Here is a 20,128-nt window from a genome sequence, read left to right on the forward strand (position 1 = left end):
ACCTTGGGTGATCACCTTGGGGCCCGTCAGGAAGTCCAGGATCCATAGCTTAGTGATGAGCTTTGAGGTTACTATGGTGTTGAACGCTGAGCTGTAGTCAATGAATAGCATTCTCACGTAGGTGTTTCTTTTGTCCAGGTGGGAAAGGGCAGTGTGGAGTGCAATAGAGATTGCACCATCTGTGGATCTATTTGGGCAGTATGTGAGCCATTACCAGCCTTTCAAAGCACTTCATGGCTACGGACGTGAGTGCTACGGGTCTGTAGTCATTTAGGCAGGTTGCCTTAGAGTTCTTGGGCACAGGGACTATGGTGGTCTTCTTGAAACATGTTGGTATTACAGACTCAATCAGGGACATGTTGAAAATGTCAGTGAAGACACCTGCCAGTTGGTGAGCACAAATCAAATCAAAGTTTATTTGTCACGTGCGCTGATACAACAGGTGTAGACCTTACAGTGAAATGCTCGGAGCACACGTCCTGGTAATCCATCTGGCCCCGCAGCCTTGTGAATGTTGACCTGTTTAAAGGTCTTACTCACGTCGGCTATGGAGGGACTGATCACACAGTCATCTGGATCAGCTGATGCTCTCATGCATGCCTCAGTGTTGCTTGCCTCGAAGCGAGCATAGAAGTGATGTAGCTCATCTGGTGTCACTGGGCAGCTGGCAGCTGTGCTTCCCTTTGTTTTCTGTAATAGTTCGCAAGTCCTGCCACATAAGATGAGCGTCAGAGCCGGTGTAGTACAATTAAATCTTAGCCCTGTATTGGCGCTTTGCCTGTTTGATGGTTCGTCGCAGCGCATAGCAGGATTTCTTATACGCTTATACGGTTAGAGTCACGCACCTTGAAAGCGGCAGCTCTACCCTTTAGCTCAGTGTGAATCTTGCCTGCAATCCATGGTTTCTGGTTGGGGTATGTATGTACAGTCACTGTGGTGATGACGTCCTCGATGCACTTATTGACAAAGCCAGTGACTGATGTGGTGTAGTTCTCAATGCAATCGGAAGAATCCCAGAACATGTTCCAGTCTGTGATAGCAAAACAGTCCTGTAGTTTAGCATCTGCTTCATCTGATCACTTTTTTATAGACCGGGTCACTGGTGCTTCCTGCTTTAATTTTTGCTTGTAAACAGGAATCAGGAGAACAGAATTGTGGTCAGATTTACCAAATGGAGGGCGAGGGAGAGATTTGTATGCATCTCTGTGTCTGGAGTACAGGTGATCTAGAATTTGTTTTCCCTCTGGTTGCGAATATAACATGTTGATAGAGATTAGTTAAAACTGATTTAAGTTTCCTTGCATTAAAGTCTCCGACCACTAGGAGCACTGCCTCTGGGTGCTCGGTTTCCTGTTTGCTTATTTCCTTATATAGCTGGCTTAGTGCCAGCATCCGTCTGTGGTGGTAAATAAACAGCCACGAAAAGTATAGATGAAAACTCTGTTGGCAAATAGTGTGGTCTAGAGTTTATCATAAGATACTCTACTTCAGGCGAGCAAAATCTAGAGACTTCCTTAGATTTTGTGCACCAGCTGTTGTTTACAAATATGCACAGAACCGTCCGTCCCCCCCGTCCCCCGTCTTTCCGGAGTGTGCTGTTCTATCTAGCCGGTGCAGCGTATATCCTGCTAGCTGAATATCCATGTCATCATTCAGCCACGTTTCCGTGTAACATAAGATGTTACAGTTTTTGATGTCCGGTTGGTAGGATATTCGTGATCGTACCTCATCTAATTTATTGTCCAATGATTGTACGTTGGCGAGTAATGTTGACGGTAACGGCAGCTTTCCCACTCACATTCTGCGGATCCTTACGAGGCACCCCGCTCTGTGTCCTCTGTACCTGCGTCTCTTTCTCTTGCCAATTACGGGGATGTTGGTCTTGTCAGGTGTTCACAGAATATCCTGTGCGTCCTGCTTTTTGAAGAAAAAAATCTTTGTTCCATCTGAGGTGATTAATCACTGTCCTGATATTCAGAAGCTTTTTTTGCCGTAAGATACGGTGGCAGAAACATTATGTACAAAATAAGTTACAAATAATGTGGGGGGAAAAAACACATAATAGCACAATTGGTTAGGCGCTCGTAAAACTGCTGCCATTTTATTAATGGGAGTGGACTGAGGCAATTTGGTGGATGCCTGGGCGTGGAGAGGAGTCACAGAGAAGAATGTAGATTAACATGAGGATGGTATACTGTATACTATAGTGTGAAAGGGATAGTGATAGCTTTTTGAGCTCACCGTCTCTATCACCGTCCTGCTGTCCTAAGGTGGAATCCCAGACATGGACGGTCAGTAACATGAGCGTTCCTCAGCGTTAACCAAGGACCTAAATCTGACTGTGATAATGCCCCCCTCCCCATCCAGTGAGCATGGTTTCATCTGGAAAGGATGGAAGGGTGCCCGCAGGCCCCATTACCAACAATGACCTCTGCCTGCCTCTATAATGATCTGAGCAGACTCTCTCCTCTCTCTCTCTGCTTTTCAAGAAGAGAGCCCAGAGACAGGTGCAGTAGATCTCAGCTGAAGACCTTACGGCTTTCACTGCTCTGTAAGGGGATTATTAACGGGGAGGCTGAGAGAAAGAACGAGGGAGAGAAAGAGAGAGAAATAGAGTGAGAGACTTTGCTGCCAGGCATAATTACTACTTTCTCCTGCTCCTGATGTTTAAATTAAGTTATCAGGGAGAGCCTTCTGTTCTCCCTCTATCGTCACAGACCTGATTATTCACTTATTCAGAATTCATGACAGCTCTGAGAGCTAAACACAGGACTGTTTGATAGACTCTCAATGTAAGGAGAGATAGTTCTGGATAGCCCATCACGGCATGGAGCTTAGCTGTGTGTGCTACAGAGATTCAGCAGTTCTGCTGCTGCAGTTAGCAGGTTGGCTTAGGAGGGTTGAGGGTAGCATTAGAACCCCAGAGTATCTGTGACCTCTCTCAGAACTCATAATCTCTCAGCTGTGATTTAGGCCAAGGCACAGCTCAACCCCCATAAAGATGCTAAAGATCACTAGACCGGTGAAGGCAGGAAAACAGATGGAGAGAGTGTATGTCTGTCTGCAGGTATCTGTATGTTTTATTATATGTGTCTCTGTGCATTTATATGTGTTTTTGTCTCTCTGTGACTGTTTGGGTTTTGGCCTCTATGTGATTTGCAGAATGACCACACACCAGGGACCTGTCTCTGCCAGGAACACCTACACTAGTGGAGCAGCCACTATCCACTTCTTGAAAACTCTTTCTTTTACACCTGTCAGAGTAACATATGACAAAACACAAATTACTTTACTCCAAAGTAAGTGTTTAAGGACCAGAGTTATTCTGAGTTGGAAGTGGAGATAGAGGAGAGGAGGGGACCCTAGCCAAGTGATGTATGAGAATGTTCCATATTGAAAGTCATAAAGGAGAGAGCCAGTCTACTCAACCTAAGCCCCAGATCCAGTGTGTGGAACTTCAGCTGAAATCAACTCTTTATATAGGTCTCAGCAGGCATTTCTCCACAGCCAGGGCCAGTGCAGTTCACTGCCACAGGGAAGCCATTTGACTACCTGATGAGCTAGTAGGAACTCAGACTGTCCAGCAGACTCGCACAGATGGTCTGTGAAGCTGGTTGAATATGTATTGGAACAATCCATATGAACAGATTGGAATCTCATATATCAGGATTTATATTACGTGAAACTTCAGTGGTGCTTATCTTAAACTATGGCCCATAAAGCACACGTAATGTATAATTGATATGACATGACAAGTCAAAACTCCAGGAAAAATAAGTACTCTGCCTACACACCAATGTTTAAAATCACAGAGAGATCTAATGTGAAAAATCAATGTACATAAAGAAAAGAATAATCTCAGTTTGAATATAGATTTTTCTCTTATTGTGTCTCGTTTCTTTTCTGCAGTTGAATGGTTGTATTTGCCATGTGCAATGGTCACTGGGTCCACTCGTTAAAAAGGAGAGATACTCATACTCTGTCCTCAGTATGACTCAAAGCAAGGGGATGGGAGCGTGCCAGGCCAGGGCTCAACACAAGACCGCCAGGCCAGCATTCATTCTCTCTCATGCACTCTCTCATGCACTCTCTCATGCACTCTCTCTGTCCCTCTCTCTCTCTCCCTCTCTCTCTCTCTCTCTCTCTCTTTCTGTGTCTCTCTCTCTCTCTTTCTCTGTCTCTCTCTCTCTGTCTCTTTCAGTAGATGAGCGAAGAGGATAAAAGAGTTCAGGAAGAGCCACAGCACTGCAAACCTCTTTAAAAAGAAGGTAGCAGTGAGCCTCTGGCCTGTGTGAGCAGAATCTGAGAGGGAGGGATGTGAGGATGGGGGATTGTGTATGATAGAAAGAGAAACGTAGCAGCAACTTAATACTTCAGTGCTCTAGAATCCAATGCCGTTGCCACAGATTGAGTCATTGTTGACAGGCCTCTGTGTGTGTGAGGTAACCGATATTGCAGGAAGAAATCAAAACCACTATGGAGTGGAGTGTTGCCTTAAAATTAGCATGTGAGCTTAGCTCACTTTACAGTGCAGCATGGCAAGTACTATGACACAGATTGTGAAAAGGAGAAAGGGCTCGGACACAGTGGCTCGACATCCAAATGTCAACACTCATACTAACATTACTTCTTCCCAGTGCATCATGGGAGGACAGGGTTACTTGACGGGTCACTGTTGATCTTGACTCCCCCCAAGTGTTAAAGCTGAACCTCTGGAACCTCAGTATCAGCCCCCTACTTCTGTCTGTCTACTTCCCCCTCTACTTATCCTCATCCACATCAATGGACAGCTTTAGCCCAGAGCTTGTACACAGCAGAGCCTCTGGCAGCCTGCCAGAGAGTTCTGCCAGAGCTAGAGTGAGCAGGGAAAGGCGAGAGAGGGGAGGAGGGTGAGAGAGAGAGTTGGGACAGGAGAGAGGAGAGCTGGGGAGGAGAGAAAGAGGGGGAGGTAAAAGGAAAGAGAGTGGATATTTAGAGAAACATGGGATAAGAGATCATCTGGAACAAACCTTTCACTGTGGTTGGGTTTATCTTTGGATGTGAGGACTTAGTGTGTTGTGTCGACTTTGATGTACGAAAGGGTCTCGGAGTAATGAAGCTGTGATCTAACAATCCTCAACTAAGTTGATTTGTCTACTTTTTAAGAAAAACAGAGGTGCATGTCTTTGTAGGAGTTGTACTAGCCAAGAGGAGAAATAGCTATTTTGGTTGTTTTCATTCTTGTCCAATGATCACTTTGCTGAAGAAGGGAAGGTAGGTCATATCAGCAGCAATATTTCTAAAGTTAGCAGTGGTCTCTCTCTCCAGCCCTCTGGACTGCTCCTCACACACACCTGTTGGTCAGGATCCCCAGTCAGGGGAGCGCAGCAGCAACAACAGCCATAGGTGTCTGCACGGTTGTAGCCTAAGAGGAGATCTGTGGATCTGTGCAGTTGTTGTCTGTTCTGGATTGGAAGCCTCTGTCTGTGGATGTTACTGTAGAGGCTTGACCAGACCTGCCTCTGTGTCCTGGGTAGAGTGTGGAGATGTCATCTATGTACCCCCGCACCAAGGAGCTGTCCAGGACTAGGAAGTCTCTGTCCGACTCACCACCCTCTTCACCCTCTCCTACCGCCAAGAACTTCAGAGTAAGACCCCAACTTTTTTCTCACTGTCGGAACCTCAGAGTAGTCATGGTTTTTCTGCTTTAAATGTATTTAAGCTGTAGAAACAAGCACTTTCTGTTCGTATGAATTCCTAAGATTTTGCATCTGTCTCAGAGTATCACTGATAATCCCTAATTAACTGTGTATGGGTGTGTGACTCTAAAGCGACTTGTAACTATCAAAGGCTCTTAAATGCTGATTAAGTTTTGGCCGGTTTACTCCCAGCTCCTATTGGAATTGTGACATCTGTAGTGTGCTGATCCAATATCCATTTTCATTCAACCTAAACTAAACACCTTACAGTACATGGGTGTTAATTAAGCAATAAGGCACAAGGGGGTGTGGTATATGGCCAATATACCACGGCTAAGGGCTGTTCTTAGGCACAATGTAAAGCAAGGCAAAGGCAAGGCAATGGGTGGTTACCTTGAAGAAGCTAAAATATAAAATATATTTTCATTTGTTTAACACTTTTTTGGTTACTACATGATTCCATATGTGCTATTTCATAGTTTTGATGTCTTCACTATTATACTACAATGTAGAAAATAGTAAAAATAACACAAAAAAACTTGAAACAGTAGGTGTGTCCAAACTTTTGACTGGTACTGTATGTATTTAGATGTGTGCTCTGAAGGCTCCTTAACACATGATTGGACGGGTCATTGTTCCAACCACTTGAGTGTTTCACAACCCTTGAAAGAGAGAGAGGGAAGGAGGGAGTATCTGCTGTGAAGTGCTGTGCACATGGCCACTTATTCTGGAAAATATTGAAACATTCCATCTGCCATTTCCTGTTGTTGTTTTTCAGAATGTCTTATTCTCATGTTTTATTTATTGATATGATTTACATTTACTGATGTGTTATTTATTACTGCATTATTTCATGGTGTTGCCTTTCCTTTAGTAGCAATATATGCTAGTTTAAATAATTAAAAAAACAAGAAGAAATGGGTTTTCAAATGGAAGTAATGGGATTCCATATTAGAGAGGCACAGAATCAGGTGCTAAATGATCATGACCCCCCACCCCCACCCCCACTATCTCAGTACTGACAGTACCGTATCATGACCACCCACTACCTCAGTACTGACAGTACCGTATCATGACCACCCACTACCTCAGTACCGACAGTACCGTATCATGACCACCCACTACCTCAGTACTGACAGTACCGTATCATGACCACCCACTACCTCAGTACTGACAGTACCGTATCATGACCACCCACTACCTCAGTACTGACAGTACCATATCATGACCACCCACTACCTCAGTACTGACAGTACCCTATCATGACCACCCACTACCTCAGTACTGACAGTACCGTATCATGACCAGCCACTACCACAGTACTGACAGTACCATATCATGACCTCCCCACTACCACAGTACCGTATTTGGTATTTTATTAGGATCCCCATTAGTTGTTGCAAAAGCAGCAGTTACTCTTCCTGGGGTCCATGCAAAACATGAAATATAATACAGAATGACATAATATAGCACCTCAATAGACAAGAACAGCTCAGGGACAGAACTACATACTTTTTTTAAAGACACACACAGCCTACATACAGTGCCTTGCGAAAGTATTCGGCCCCCTTGAACTTTGCGACCTTTTGCCACATTTCAGGCTTCAAACATAAAGATATAAAACTGTATTTTTTTGTGAAGAATCAACAACAAGTGGGACACAATCATGAAGTGGAACGACATTTATTGGATATTTCAAACTTTTTTAACAAATCAAAAACTGAAAAATTGGGCGTGCAAAATTATTCAGCCCCCTTAAGTTAATACTTTGTAGCGCCACCTTTTGCTGCGATTACAGCTGTAAGTCGCTTGGGGTATGTCTCTATCAGTTTTGCACATCAAGAGACTGAAATTTTTTCCCATTCCTCCTTGCAAAACAGCTCGAGCTCAGTGAGGTTGGATGGAGAGCATTTGTGAACAGCAGTTTTCAGTTCTTTCCACAGATTCTCGATTGGATTCAGGTCTGGACTTTGACTTGGCCATTCTAACACCTGGATATGTTTATTTGTGAACCATTCCATTGTAGATTTTGCTTTATGTTTTGGATCATTGTCTTGTTGGAAGACAAATCTCCGTCCCAGTCTCAGGTCTTTTGCAGACTCCATCAGGTTTTCTTCCAGAATGGTCCTGTATTTGGCTCCATCCATCTTCCCATCAATTTTAACCATCTTCCCTGTCCCTACTGAAGAAAAGCAGGCCCAAACCATGATGCTGCCACCACCATGTTTGACAGTGGGGGTGGTGTGTTCAGGGTGATGAGCTGTGTTGCTTTTACGCCAAACATAACATTTTGCATTGTTGCCAAAAAGTTCAATTTTGGTTTCATCTGACCAGAGCACCTTCTTCCACATGTTTGGTGTGTCTCCCAGGTGGCTTGTGGCAAACTTTAAACAACACTTTTTATGGATATCTTTAAGAAATGGCTTTCCTCTTGCCACTCTTCCATAAAGGCCAGATTTGTGCAATATACGACTGATTGTTGTCCTATGGACAGAGTCTCCCACCTCAGCTGTAGATCTCTGCAGTTCATCCAGTGATCATGGGCCTCTTGGCTGCATCTCTGATCAGTCTTCTCCTTGTATGAGCTGAAAGTTTAGAGGGACGGCCAGGTCTTGGTAGATTTGCAGTCGTCTGATACTCCTTCCATTTCAATATTATCGCTTGCACAGTGCTCCTTGGGATGTTTAAAGCTTGGGAAATCTTTTTGTATCCAAATCCGGCTTTAAACTTCTTCACAACAGTATCTCGGACCTGCCTGGTGTGTTCCTTGTTCTTCATGATGCTCTCTGCGCTTTTAACGGACCTCTGAGACTATCACAGTGCAGGTGCATTTATACGGAGACTTGATTACACACAGGTGGATTGTATTTATCATCATTAGTCATTTAGGTCAACATTGGATCATTCAGAGATCCTCACTGAACTTCTGGAGAGAGTTTGCTGCACTGAAAGTAAAGGGGCTGAATAATTTTGCACGCCCAATTTTTCAGTTTTTGATTTGTTAAAAAAGTTTGAAATATCCAATAAATGTCGTTCCACTTCATGATTGTGTCCCACTTGTTGTTGATTCTTCACAAAAAATACAGTTTTATATCTTCATGTTTGAATCCTGAAATGTGGCAAAAGGTCGCAAAGTTCAAGGGGGCTGAATACTTTCGCAAGGCACTGTATCAATGCATACACACAAACAATCTAGGTCAAATAGGGGAGAGGCGTTGTGCCGTGAGGTGTTGCTTTATGCTGTTTATTTGAGCAATATGAGGGAAGTTATATGGAAGGAAGTGCAATAAGGGCGCTATATAATACTGTAATTTGTTCTGGATTTGGAGACTATGAAAAGACCCCTGGTGGCATAACTGGTGGGATAAGTGTGTGTGTCAGAGTTTGTGTAAGTTGACTATGCAAACAATTTGGGTTTTTCAACACTATTTTTCTTATAAAAAGAAGTGATGCAGTCAGCCTCTCCTCAACTCTTAGCCAAGAGAAACTGGCATGCAAAGTATATATAGTTGAAGTCAGATGTTTACATACACCTTAGCCAAATACATTTAAACTAAATGTTTCACAATTCCTGAAATGTAATGCTAGTAAAGAATTCCCTGTCTTGGGTCAGTTAGGATCACCACTTTATTTTAAGAATGTGAAATGTCAGAATAATAGTAGAGAGAATAATTTCCCAGTAGGTCAGAAGTTTACATACACTCAATTAGTATTTGGTAGCATTGCCTTTAAATTGTTTAACTTGGGTCCAACGTTTCAGGTAGCCTTCCACAAGCTTCCCACAATAAATTGGGTGAATTTTGGCCCATTCCTCCTGACAGAGCTGGGGTAACTGAGTCAGGTTTGTAGGCCTCCTTGCTCGCACACGCTTTTTCAGTTCTGCCCACAAATGTTCTATAGGATTGAGGTCAGGGCTTTGCGATGGCCACTCCAATACCTTGACTTTGTTGTCCTTAAGCCATTTTGCCACAACTTTGGAATTATGCTTGGGGTCATTGTACATTTGGAAGACAAATTTGCGACCAAGCTTTAACTTCCTGACAGATGTCTTGAGATGTTGCTTCAATATATCCAGATACTTTTCCTGCCTCATGATGCCATCTATTTTGTGAAGTGCACCAATCCCTCTGCAGCAAATCACCCCCACAACATGATGCTGCCACCCCGTGCTTCACGGTTGGGATGGTGTTCTTCGGCTTGCTAGCATCCCCCTTTTTCCTCCAGACATAACGATGGGCATTATGGCCAAACAGTTTTATTTTTGTTTCATCAGACCAGAGGACATTTCTCCAAAAAGTACAATCTTTGTCCCCATGTGCAGTTGCAAACTGTAGTCTGACTTTTTTATGGCGGTTTTGGAGCAGTGGCTTCTTCCTTGCTGAGCAGCCTTTCGGTAATGTCGATATAGGACTCGTTTTACTGTGGAATTAGATACTTTTGTACCTGTTTTCTCCAGCATCTTCACAAGGTCCTTTGCTGGTGTTCTGGGATTGACTTGCAGTTCTTTTCACACCAAAGTATGTTCATCTCTAGGAGACAGAATGCGTCTCCTTCTTGAGCGGTATGAAGGCTGCCTGGTCCCATTGATTTTCCCTTGATTTCAAGCAAAGAGGCACTGAGTTTGAAGGAAGGCCTTGAAATACATCCACAGGTACACCTCCAATTGACTCAAATGATGTCAATCAGAAGCTTCTAAAGCCACGACATCATTTTCTGGAATTTTCCAAGCTGTTTAAAGGCACTGTCAACTTAGTGCATGTAAACTTCTGACCCACTGGAATTGTGATACTGTAAATTACAAGTGAAATAATCTGTCTGTAAACAATTGTTGGAATAATTACTTGTGTCATGCACAAAGAAGATGTCCTAACCGATTTGCTAAAACTGTAGTTTGTTAACAAGAAATGTGCAGAGTGGTTGAAAAACGAGTTTTAATGACTCCAACCCAAGTGTATGTAACCTTCCGGCTTCAACTGTATATCAGCCCTCTGATTACAATGAAGAGCAAAATGTGACGCTCTGTTCTGGGCCAGCTGCAGATTAACTAGGTCTTTCCTTGCAGCGCTGGACCACACGACTGGACAATAATCAAGATTAGACAAAACTAGATCCTGCAGTAAACTAGATCCTTGCTTTTTGGAGTGTGGTGTCAAAAAAGCAGAACAACTCTTTATTACGGACAGACCTCTCCCCATCTTTACAACCATTGAATCTATATGTTGACCATGACAGTTTACAATCTAAGGTAACGCCATGTAATTCAGTCTCCTCAACTTGTTCAACAGCCACACCATTCATTACCAAATGCAGATGAGGTCTAGAACTTAAGAAATTATTTGTACAAAATACAATGCCCTTAGTTTTAGAGATGTTCAGGACCAGTTAATTACTAGCTACCCATTCCAAAACAGACTGCAACTCTTTGTTAAGGGTTTCAGTGACTTCATTAGCTGTGGTTGCTGATGCGTATATGGTTGAATCATCAGCATACACGGAGACACATGCTTTGTTAGGTAACTTGCCCAAATGACTAACGACCATGACTCACATCAACACCATTATCCCAGAAACCCTAGACCCACTCCAATTTTTATACCGCGCCAACAGATCCACAGATGATGCAATCTCTATTGCACTCCACACTGCCCTTTCCCACCTGGACAAAAGGAACACCTACGTGAGAATGCTATTCATTGACTACAGCTCAGCGTTCAACACCATAGTGCCCTCAAAGCTCATCAATAAGCTAAGTACCCTGGGACTAAGCACCTCCCTCTGCAACTGGATCCTGGACTTCCTGACAGGCCGCCCCCAGGTGGTAAGGGTAGGTAACAACACATCCACCATGCTGATCCCCAACACAGGGACCCCTCAGGGGTGCGTGCTCAGTCCCCTCCTGTACTCCCTGTTCACTTATGACTGCATGGACAGGCAGGACTCCAAAACCATCATTAAGTTTGCCGATGACACACCAGTGGTAGGCCTGATCACCGCCAATGACGAGATAGGGAGGAGGTCAGAGACCTGGTCGTGTGGTGCCACGATAACAACCTCTCTCTCATTGTGATCAAGACAAGGGAGATGATTGTGGACTACAGGAAAAAGAAGACTGAGCACGCCCCCATTCTCATTGACGGGGCTGTAGTGGAGCAGGTTGAGTCCAAACGGCCCAGTACATCACTGGGGCCAAGCTTCCTGCCATCCAGAACCTCTATACCAGGCGGTGTCAGAGGAAGACCCTAAAAAATGTCAAAGACTCCAGCCACCCTCGTCATAGACTGTTCTCTCTGCTACCGCACGGCAAGTGGTACCGGAGCGCCAAGTCTAGGTCCAAGAGGCTTCTAAACAACTTCTACCCCCAAGCCATAAGACTCCTAATCAAATTGCTACCCAGACTATTTGCATTGCCCTCCCCCTTTTACACCACTGCTATTCTCTGTTGTTATCATCTATGCATAGTCACTTTAATAACTCTACCTACATGTACATTTCACCTCAACTAACTGGTGCCCCCAGTTACATTGACTCTGTACTGGTACCCCCCTGTATATAGTCTAGCTATTGTTATTTTACTGCTGCTCTTTAATTACTTTTTACTTTTATTTCTTATAATTTTCCGTATTTTTTGAAACTGCACTGTTGGATAGGGGCTCGTAAGTAATCATTTCACTGTATGGTCTACACCGGTTGTATCCAGCGCATGTGACTAATAAAATTTGATTTGATTTGGCAGATCATTGGTAAAAATAGAAAAGAGTAGAGGGCCTAGAGAGCTGCCCTGCGTTACACTACACTTTACATGTTTGACATGAGAGAAGCTTCCATTAAAGAAACCCCTTTTAGTTCTATTAGATAGATAGCTCAATAACACAAGTTTTTTCAACAACAGGTTATGGTCAATCATATCAAAGGCTGCACTGAAATCTAACAGTACAGCTCCCACAATCTTTGTATTATCCTTTTCTTTCAACCAATCATCAGTCATTTGTGTCAGTGCAGTACATGTTGAGTGCCCTTCTATATAAGCATGCTGAAAGAATTGTATTTGGTCAAATACAATTTTTTCCAACAGTTTGCTAAGAGCTGGCAGCAGGCTTATAGGTCTGCTGTTAGAACCAGTAAAGGCCGCTTTACCACTCTTGGGTAGCGGAATTACTTTGGCGTCCCTCCAGGCCTGAGACAAAGACTTTCCTCTCAACTCAGATTAAAAATATGACAGATAGGAGTGGCTATAGAGTCAGCTACCATCCTCAGTAGCTTTCCATCTAAGTTGTCAATGCCAGGAGGTTTGTCATTATTGATCGATAACAATAATTTTTCCACCTCTCCTAACTAACTCTAACTTTACAAAATTCAAACTTGCAATGCCTTTATTTTTTTATATATATTTTATTTTATTTTATCACCTTTTCTCTCCAATTTCGTGGTATCCAATTGTTAGTAGTTACTATCTTGTCTCATCGCTACAAGTCCCGTACGGGCTCGGGAGAGACGAAGGTCGAAAGCCATGCGTCCTCCAAAACACAACCCAACCAAGCCGCACTGCTTCTTAACACAGCGCGCATCCAACCCGGAAGCCAGCCGCACCAATGTGTCGGAGGAAACACTGTGCACCTGCGACCTGGTTAGCGTGCACTGCGCCCAGCCCGCCACAGGAGTTGCTAGTGTGCGATGAGACAAGGATATCCCTACCGGCCAAACCCTCCCTAACCCGGACGACGCTAGGCCAATTGTGCATCGTGGGACCACCCGGTCGGGGTCGGCTGCGACAGAGCCTGGGTGCAAACCCAGAGTCTCTGGTGGCACAGCTAGCACTGCGATGCAGTGCCCTAGACCATTGCGCCACCCGGGAGGCCCCCGCAATACCTTTCTTTCATCATTTCTTTTATGCATGAATACAATTGCTCACTGTTTGTTGTTGGCGTTTCCTGCCTAAGTTTACCCACTTTGCCAATTAAATAATCATTCAAATAATTGGCAATGTCAAATGGTTTTGTGATGAATAAGCCATCTGATTCAATGAAAGATGTCGTTCAATATGTCTTTCTGCCCATAAATTAATTTGAAGTATTCCCAAGTGTTTTTCCATAGTTCTTTATATGATTGATCTTGGCTTCACAATACAGTTTCTTCTTCTTTTTGTTGAGTTTAGTCACATAATTTCTCAATAGGCAGTCAGTAAGCCAGTCAGATGTGCAGCCAGACTTATTAGCCACTCCTTTTGCCTCATCTCTTTCAACCATACCGTTTTCAATCCCTCATCATTCCATGGAGCCTTAACAGTTCTAAAAGTCAGTTTCTTAATAGGTGCATGTTTATCAATAATTGAAAGAAGCAATTTCATAAATGTATCAAGTGCAGCATCTGGAAGCTCTTCATTAATCACATCAGACCAACAAATATTTTTAATATCATCCACATAAGAGTCAGAGCAAAAATGTTTGTATGATCTCTTATACACTATTTTAGGCCCAGTTTTTGGAACTTTGGCTTTCCTGGATATAGCCTCTATATTGTGATCACTGCATCCAATGGGTATGGATATATGTTTAGAACAAAGTTCTACAGTATTAGTAAAACTGTGATCGATACATGTGGATGATCATGTTCCTGTAGTGTTTGTAAACACCCTGGTAGGTTGATTAATAATCTGAACCAGATTACAGGCACTGGTTAGAGTAAGAAGCTTCCTCTTGAGTGGATAGTTTGATGAAAGCCAGTCAATATTCAGGTCCCCAAGAAAGTTGACTTCTTTGTTTACATCACATACACTATCAAGCATTTCAAATATATTATTTAGATACTGCCTGTTCGTACTTGGTGGCCTATAGCATCACCCCAAAAGAAAAGGCTTTAGATGTGCTAAGTGAACCTGCAACCACAACACTTCAATAACACTTGACATAAGATCTTCTCTAAGCATTACAGGGATATGGCTCTGAATATATACAACACCTCCCCCATAAGCATTTCTGTCTCTTCTATAGATGTTATATCCTTGTATTGCTACTGCTGTGTCACCAAATTAATTATCTTAGTGAGTCTCAGAAATGGCTAATATATGGATGTTATCTAATGTTAGCAAGTTATTGATTTTATGAACCTTATATTTAAGGCTACATATATTAATATGGGCTATTTTCAGGTTTTTCCTGGGTAGCTTATTGGAGATAGACATAATACTGAATTTGCAAACAAAGCAAGAGAAAAAAATATACTTTCAACAGTCCATTAATCAATTGGTGTGTGTGTGCTGCGGGGTTGAAGCTACGAACCCACGACCACAATACTGACAGTACCGTATCATGACCCCCTCCCCCCGACACTACTACAGTACCGTATCATGACCCCCCACTACCACTGTACTAACAGTACCGTATCATGACCCCTCCACCCCCCACTACTACAGTACCGTATTATGACCCCTCCACCCCCACTACTACAGTACCGTATTATGACCCCTCCACCCCCACTACTACAGTACCGTATCATGACCCCCCACTACCACTGTACTAACAGTACCGTATCATGACCCCTCCACCCCCCACTACTACAGTACCGTATTATGACCCCCACTACCACTGTACTGACAGTACCGTATCATGACCCCTCCACCCCCCACTACTACAGTACCGTATTATGACCCCTCCCCCCACTACTACAGTACCATATCATGACCCCTCCACCCCCCACTACTACAGTACCGTATTATGACCCCTCCACCCCCCACTACTACAGTACCGTATTATGACCCCTCCACCCCCACTACTACAGTACCGTATCATGACCCCCCACTACCACTGTACTAACAGTACCGTATCATGACTCCTCCACCCCCACTACTACAGTACCGTATTATGACCCCCACTACCACTGTACTGACAGTACCGTATCATGACCCCTCCACCCCCACTACTACAGTACCGTATTATGACCCCTCCACCCCCACTACTACAGTACCGTATTATGACCCCTCCACCCCCACTACTACAGTACCGTATCATGACCCCCACTACCACTGTACTAAAGGTACCGTATCATGACCCCTCCACCCCCACTACTACAGTACCGTATTATGACCCCCACTACCACTGTACTGACAGTACCGTATCATGACCCCTCCACCCCCACCCCCGACACTACTACAGTACCGTATTATGACCCCTCCACCCCCACTACTACAGTACCGTATCATGACCCCTCCACCCCCACTACTACAGTACCGTATTATGACCCCTCACTACCACTGTACTAACAGTACCGTATCATGACCCCCCACTACCACTGTACTAACAGTACCGTATCATGACCCCTCCACCCCCACTACTACAGTACCGTATCATGAACCCCCACTACCACTGTACTAACAGTACCGTATCATGACCCCTCCACCCCCACTACGACAATACCGTATCATGACCCCCCACTACTACAGTATCGTATTATGACCCCCACTACCACTGTACTGACAGTACCGTATCATGATCCCCCACTACCACTGTACTGACAGTACCGTATCATGACTCCTCCACCCCCACTACTACAGTACCGTATCATGACCCCCACTACCACTGTACTAAAGGTACCGTATCATGACCCCTCCACCCCCACTACTACAGTACCGTATTATGACCCCCCACTACCACTGTACTGACAGTACCGTATCATGACCCCTCCACCCCCACTACTACAGTACCGTATTATGACCCCCCACTACCACTGTACTGACAGTACCGTATCATGACCCCTCCACCCCCACTACTACAGTACCGTATCATGACCCCCCACTACTACAGTATCCCCCCCCCACTACCACTGTACTGACAGTACCGTATCATGATCCCCCACTACCACTGTACTGACAGTACCGTATCATGACTCCTCCACCCCCCACTACTACAGTACCGTATCATGACCCCCCACTACCACTGTACTGACAGTACCGTATCATGACCCCCACTACCACTGTACTGACAGTACCGTCATGATCCCCACTACCACTGTACCCCGTACTACCCCTCCACAGTACCGTATTATGACCCCCCACTACCACTGTACTGACAGTACCGTATCATGACCCCTCCACCCCCACTACTACAGTACCGTATTATGACCCCCCACTACCACTGTACTGACAGTACCGTATCATGACCCCTCCACCCCCACTACTACAGTACCGTATCATGACCCCCACTACTACAGTATCGTATTATGACCCCCACTACCACTGTACTGACAGTACCGTATCCCCCCACTACCACTGTACTGACAGTACCGTATCATGACTCCTCCACCCCCACTACTACAGTACCGTATCATGACCCCCACTACCACTGTACTGACAGTACCGTATCATGACCCCCCACTACCACTGTACTGACAGTACCGTATCATGATCCCCCACTACCACTGTACTGACAGTACCGTATCATGACCCCTCCACCCCCCACTACTACAGTACCGTATCATGACCCCCCACTACCACTGTACTGACAGTACCGTATCATGACCCCCCACTACTACAGTACCGTATTATGACACCCCACTACCACTGGTACTGTCAGTACTGTGGTAGTGGGGGGTCATGATACGGTACTGTCAGTACAGTGGTAGTGGGGGGTCATGATATGGTACTGTCAGTACAGTGGTAGTGGGGTGTCATAATACAGTACTGTAGTAGTGGGGGGTCATGATACGGTACTGTCAGTACAGTGGTAGTGGGGGGTCATGACCCCCCCACCCCCCACTACTACAGTACCGTATTATGACACCCCACTACCGCTGTACTGACAGTACCGTATCATGACCCCCACTACCACTGTACTGACAGTACCGTATCATGACCCCTCCACCCCCACTACTACAGTACCGTATCATGACCCCCACTACTACAGTACCGTATTATGACCCCCACTACCACTGTACTGACAGTACCGTATCATGATCCCCCACTACCACTGTACTGACAGTACCGTATCATGACCCCTCCACCCCCACTACTACAGTACCGTATCATGACCCCCCACTACCACTGTACTGACAGTACCGTATCATGACCCCCCACTACCACTGTACTGACAGTATCACAGTCCTCCACTGCTGTCAGGAGAACTCCAAAGAATACAGTCACTGTTTTGTCCATTCTTTTCTTTTCATTAACTGTACTTTTCCATTCTCATATATATCCACAGTGAGCTCAGGCATTAAGTGTCCATGATGTCAGCACAGCAAAAAGCCCATATTGGCAATATTTTCCTGGGAGAAAAATGTAAGCGAGAAATAAAAATCTCCAGAAGGGCACGTTGCTGTTGGTGTGATATTAGAACTCTCCTCATTGTTTATGATGAAAACCTGGTGCATTTCTTTCTGCAAAAGTGTTGTGTGCAGCACAGCTGCAGACATTGAGCAACAGGCCTTGACTGTAAACAAGCAAGCACATCTGCCTCCTCAGAGGCAATGCTTCATGTCACACTTCGGACAAGACGAGAGATTTGGCCCGAAGTCCTACCTTCTCTCAGTACTTGGACTAGGAAAACTCTTCCAAGTGAGATGAATAATAACCCAAAATGGGGAGGTTCTTTAGTTGTTTACTCTTGTTAGTAATTCCTTAATTATATCCAGAAATGGCTGGAGAGAATGAAGAGGTGGAAGGGAGAGTGAAAAAAGATAGAGATCTGCAGTGAATATCTGGGGAAGCAATATAGGCTTTTATGGTTGTGTGTACAGTACAGTAGCCCATGGTCATTCCGGTGGGGTGAAACTAACTCATATTTTCCAGTGGGGTGAATTGGCAGTAGTCCAGGCAGGCGGCCTATGGGATGAGAGGGTGAGAAAGAAGAGAGAGGAGGGCTGACCATTAAAGGGGTCCTTCAAGAAATGAAACACTTTGCAGAGCAATAAGATCAAGCGCAGTCTCTCTGTGATAGGCTTTGCATCAGAGCTGGGACTCCGTCAGGAGCTGATTAAAAAGCATAGGTAGTGTGTAGGAGGGAGTGATGCTGATGGTTTTACAGGCTGCATAGAAGGGAGTGCTGTTAACTGGGGAGTGTTTATATCGGGAGTGTACTAAGGATCCCAGTCAACCCCCAACGCATGTACTGTCCAGTACAGCAGCAGACCCCCGGCTTGCTGTGTGGTGGTTGGTCGTGACGAGTCGTAAACCAATTGGCCATGTGTTTACACAGAGCCCACAGTGCAGTTCAGGCTCACACCCGTTCAGCACAGGCCAGTACCATTAATCTATGGCTGTGCTGTTATTTCTACCCTGGTGGATTGTCTCCCCAGTTAACTGCTATGCCTTATGGAGCCTCAAATGTAGATTCTGGTGCTTTGTAAATAAATAGAGAGAAAACCTAGACCAGGCGCAGTGCCAGCAGGTGCCCATCATATCTCTATCTGCTGCCCTTTCAGGATTGCCTCCTGGTAAGTCAGAAGACATAGTAGGTTTATGTAAGTTTACAATGTTTCATGATGCAAACACATTGTAAATTAATTAGAAATAAATGTACTTGGCAAGAGTGAAACAAAACATTTAGGTAATTCCTCTCTGTAATTCATTAAATCCTGCTCTGTGAAATAGATCCCACTTGTCTGACGTCCGAGCCTGTCCTGGCTCACTGTAAGGCTAATGGAGCTAAAATGGAAGGAGATTTAGAAATGTCACATCCATGACCTAGATCTGTGGTACTGTGTTTGGGTACCCCAGCTATCTCCAAAGCCAGCAACAGGGGGTACTTGAAAAGGACTACTGCATTAAGTGTCTTGCTGTACTTTAAGTGATTATGAAGCATTTTTATCAATGTATTAATCCTTATGGAGACTTGGAGGCCTGGTCGTGGTCGTTCTGCGGCCATATACCCCGCAAACCTAGAATAGTCCTGTCATGTCCTGCTCTAAAATACATATTTTCTGGACGTTAAATATAGGTTCCTTTTAGTTTCTAAATGAAAGGTTAAAAGACGTCTTTTCTGGATGTTGAAAATACACATTTTCCGGACATTGAATATTATGTATTTTCCGGATGTTGAAATCATATTCATTTTAATTTCTGGCTGAAAGTTTGCAAAGCTGTCATGAAGGCAAAGGGTGGCTACTTTGAAGAATCTCAAATATAAAATATATTCTGATTTGTTTAACACTTTTTTGGTTACCACATGATTCCATATGTGTTATTTCTTAGTTGTGATGTCTTCACTATTATTCTACAATGTAGAAAATAGTAGAAATAAAGAAACACCCTTGAATGAGTAGATGTGTTTAAACTTTTGACTGGTATAGTACATCAATGTTTGGATCAAATCAAGGCCGGTCTAGACTGAACCAAATCTGAACCAAACATAGACGTCTATGTTTTGGACAAATCAAGGCTGATCCAGACCGGACTGGACCAAAAATCAACGTCTGTGGAAATCAAGACCCGCAAAGGAAAGCGGTCCAAAAGACATTTAAGA

The 20,128-nt window shown here is 44.3% G+C and overlaps 1 protein-coding gene across 7 annotated transcripts in view; it reads left to right on the forward strand.

Moving 5' to 3' along the window:
- LOC112216138 (protein phosphatase 1 regulatory subunit 12B) overlaps positions 1 to 20,128 on the forward strand; it is a 40,196-nt gene that overhangs the window by 5,922 nt on the left and 14,146 nt on the right. For 6 of the 7 annotated variants that reach the window (XM_024375880.2, XM_024375881.2, XM_024375877.2 and 3 more), the window contains exon 6: positions 5,517 to 5,627. The exons of the other annotated variant lie outside the window; for it this stretch is intronic. In XM_024375880.2, the coding sequence (XP_024231648.2) occupies positions 5,517 to 5,627 (111 nt within the window). The remainder of the gene's footprint in view (positions 1 to 5,516; positions 5,628 to 20,128) is intronic. 7 annotated transcript variants of the gene reach the window in all.

The sequence above is a fragment of the Oncorhynchus tshawytscha genome, linkage group LG16 (genome assembly GCF_018296145.1).
Source record: "Oncorhynchus tshawytscha isolate Ot180627B linkage group LG16, Otsh_v2.0, whole genome shotgun sequence".
NCBI lineage: Eukaryota > Metazoa > Chordata > Actinopteri > Salmoniformes > Salmonidae > Oncorhynchus > Oncorhynchus tshawytscha.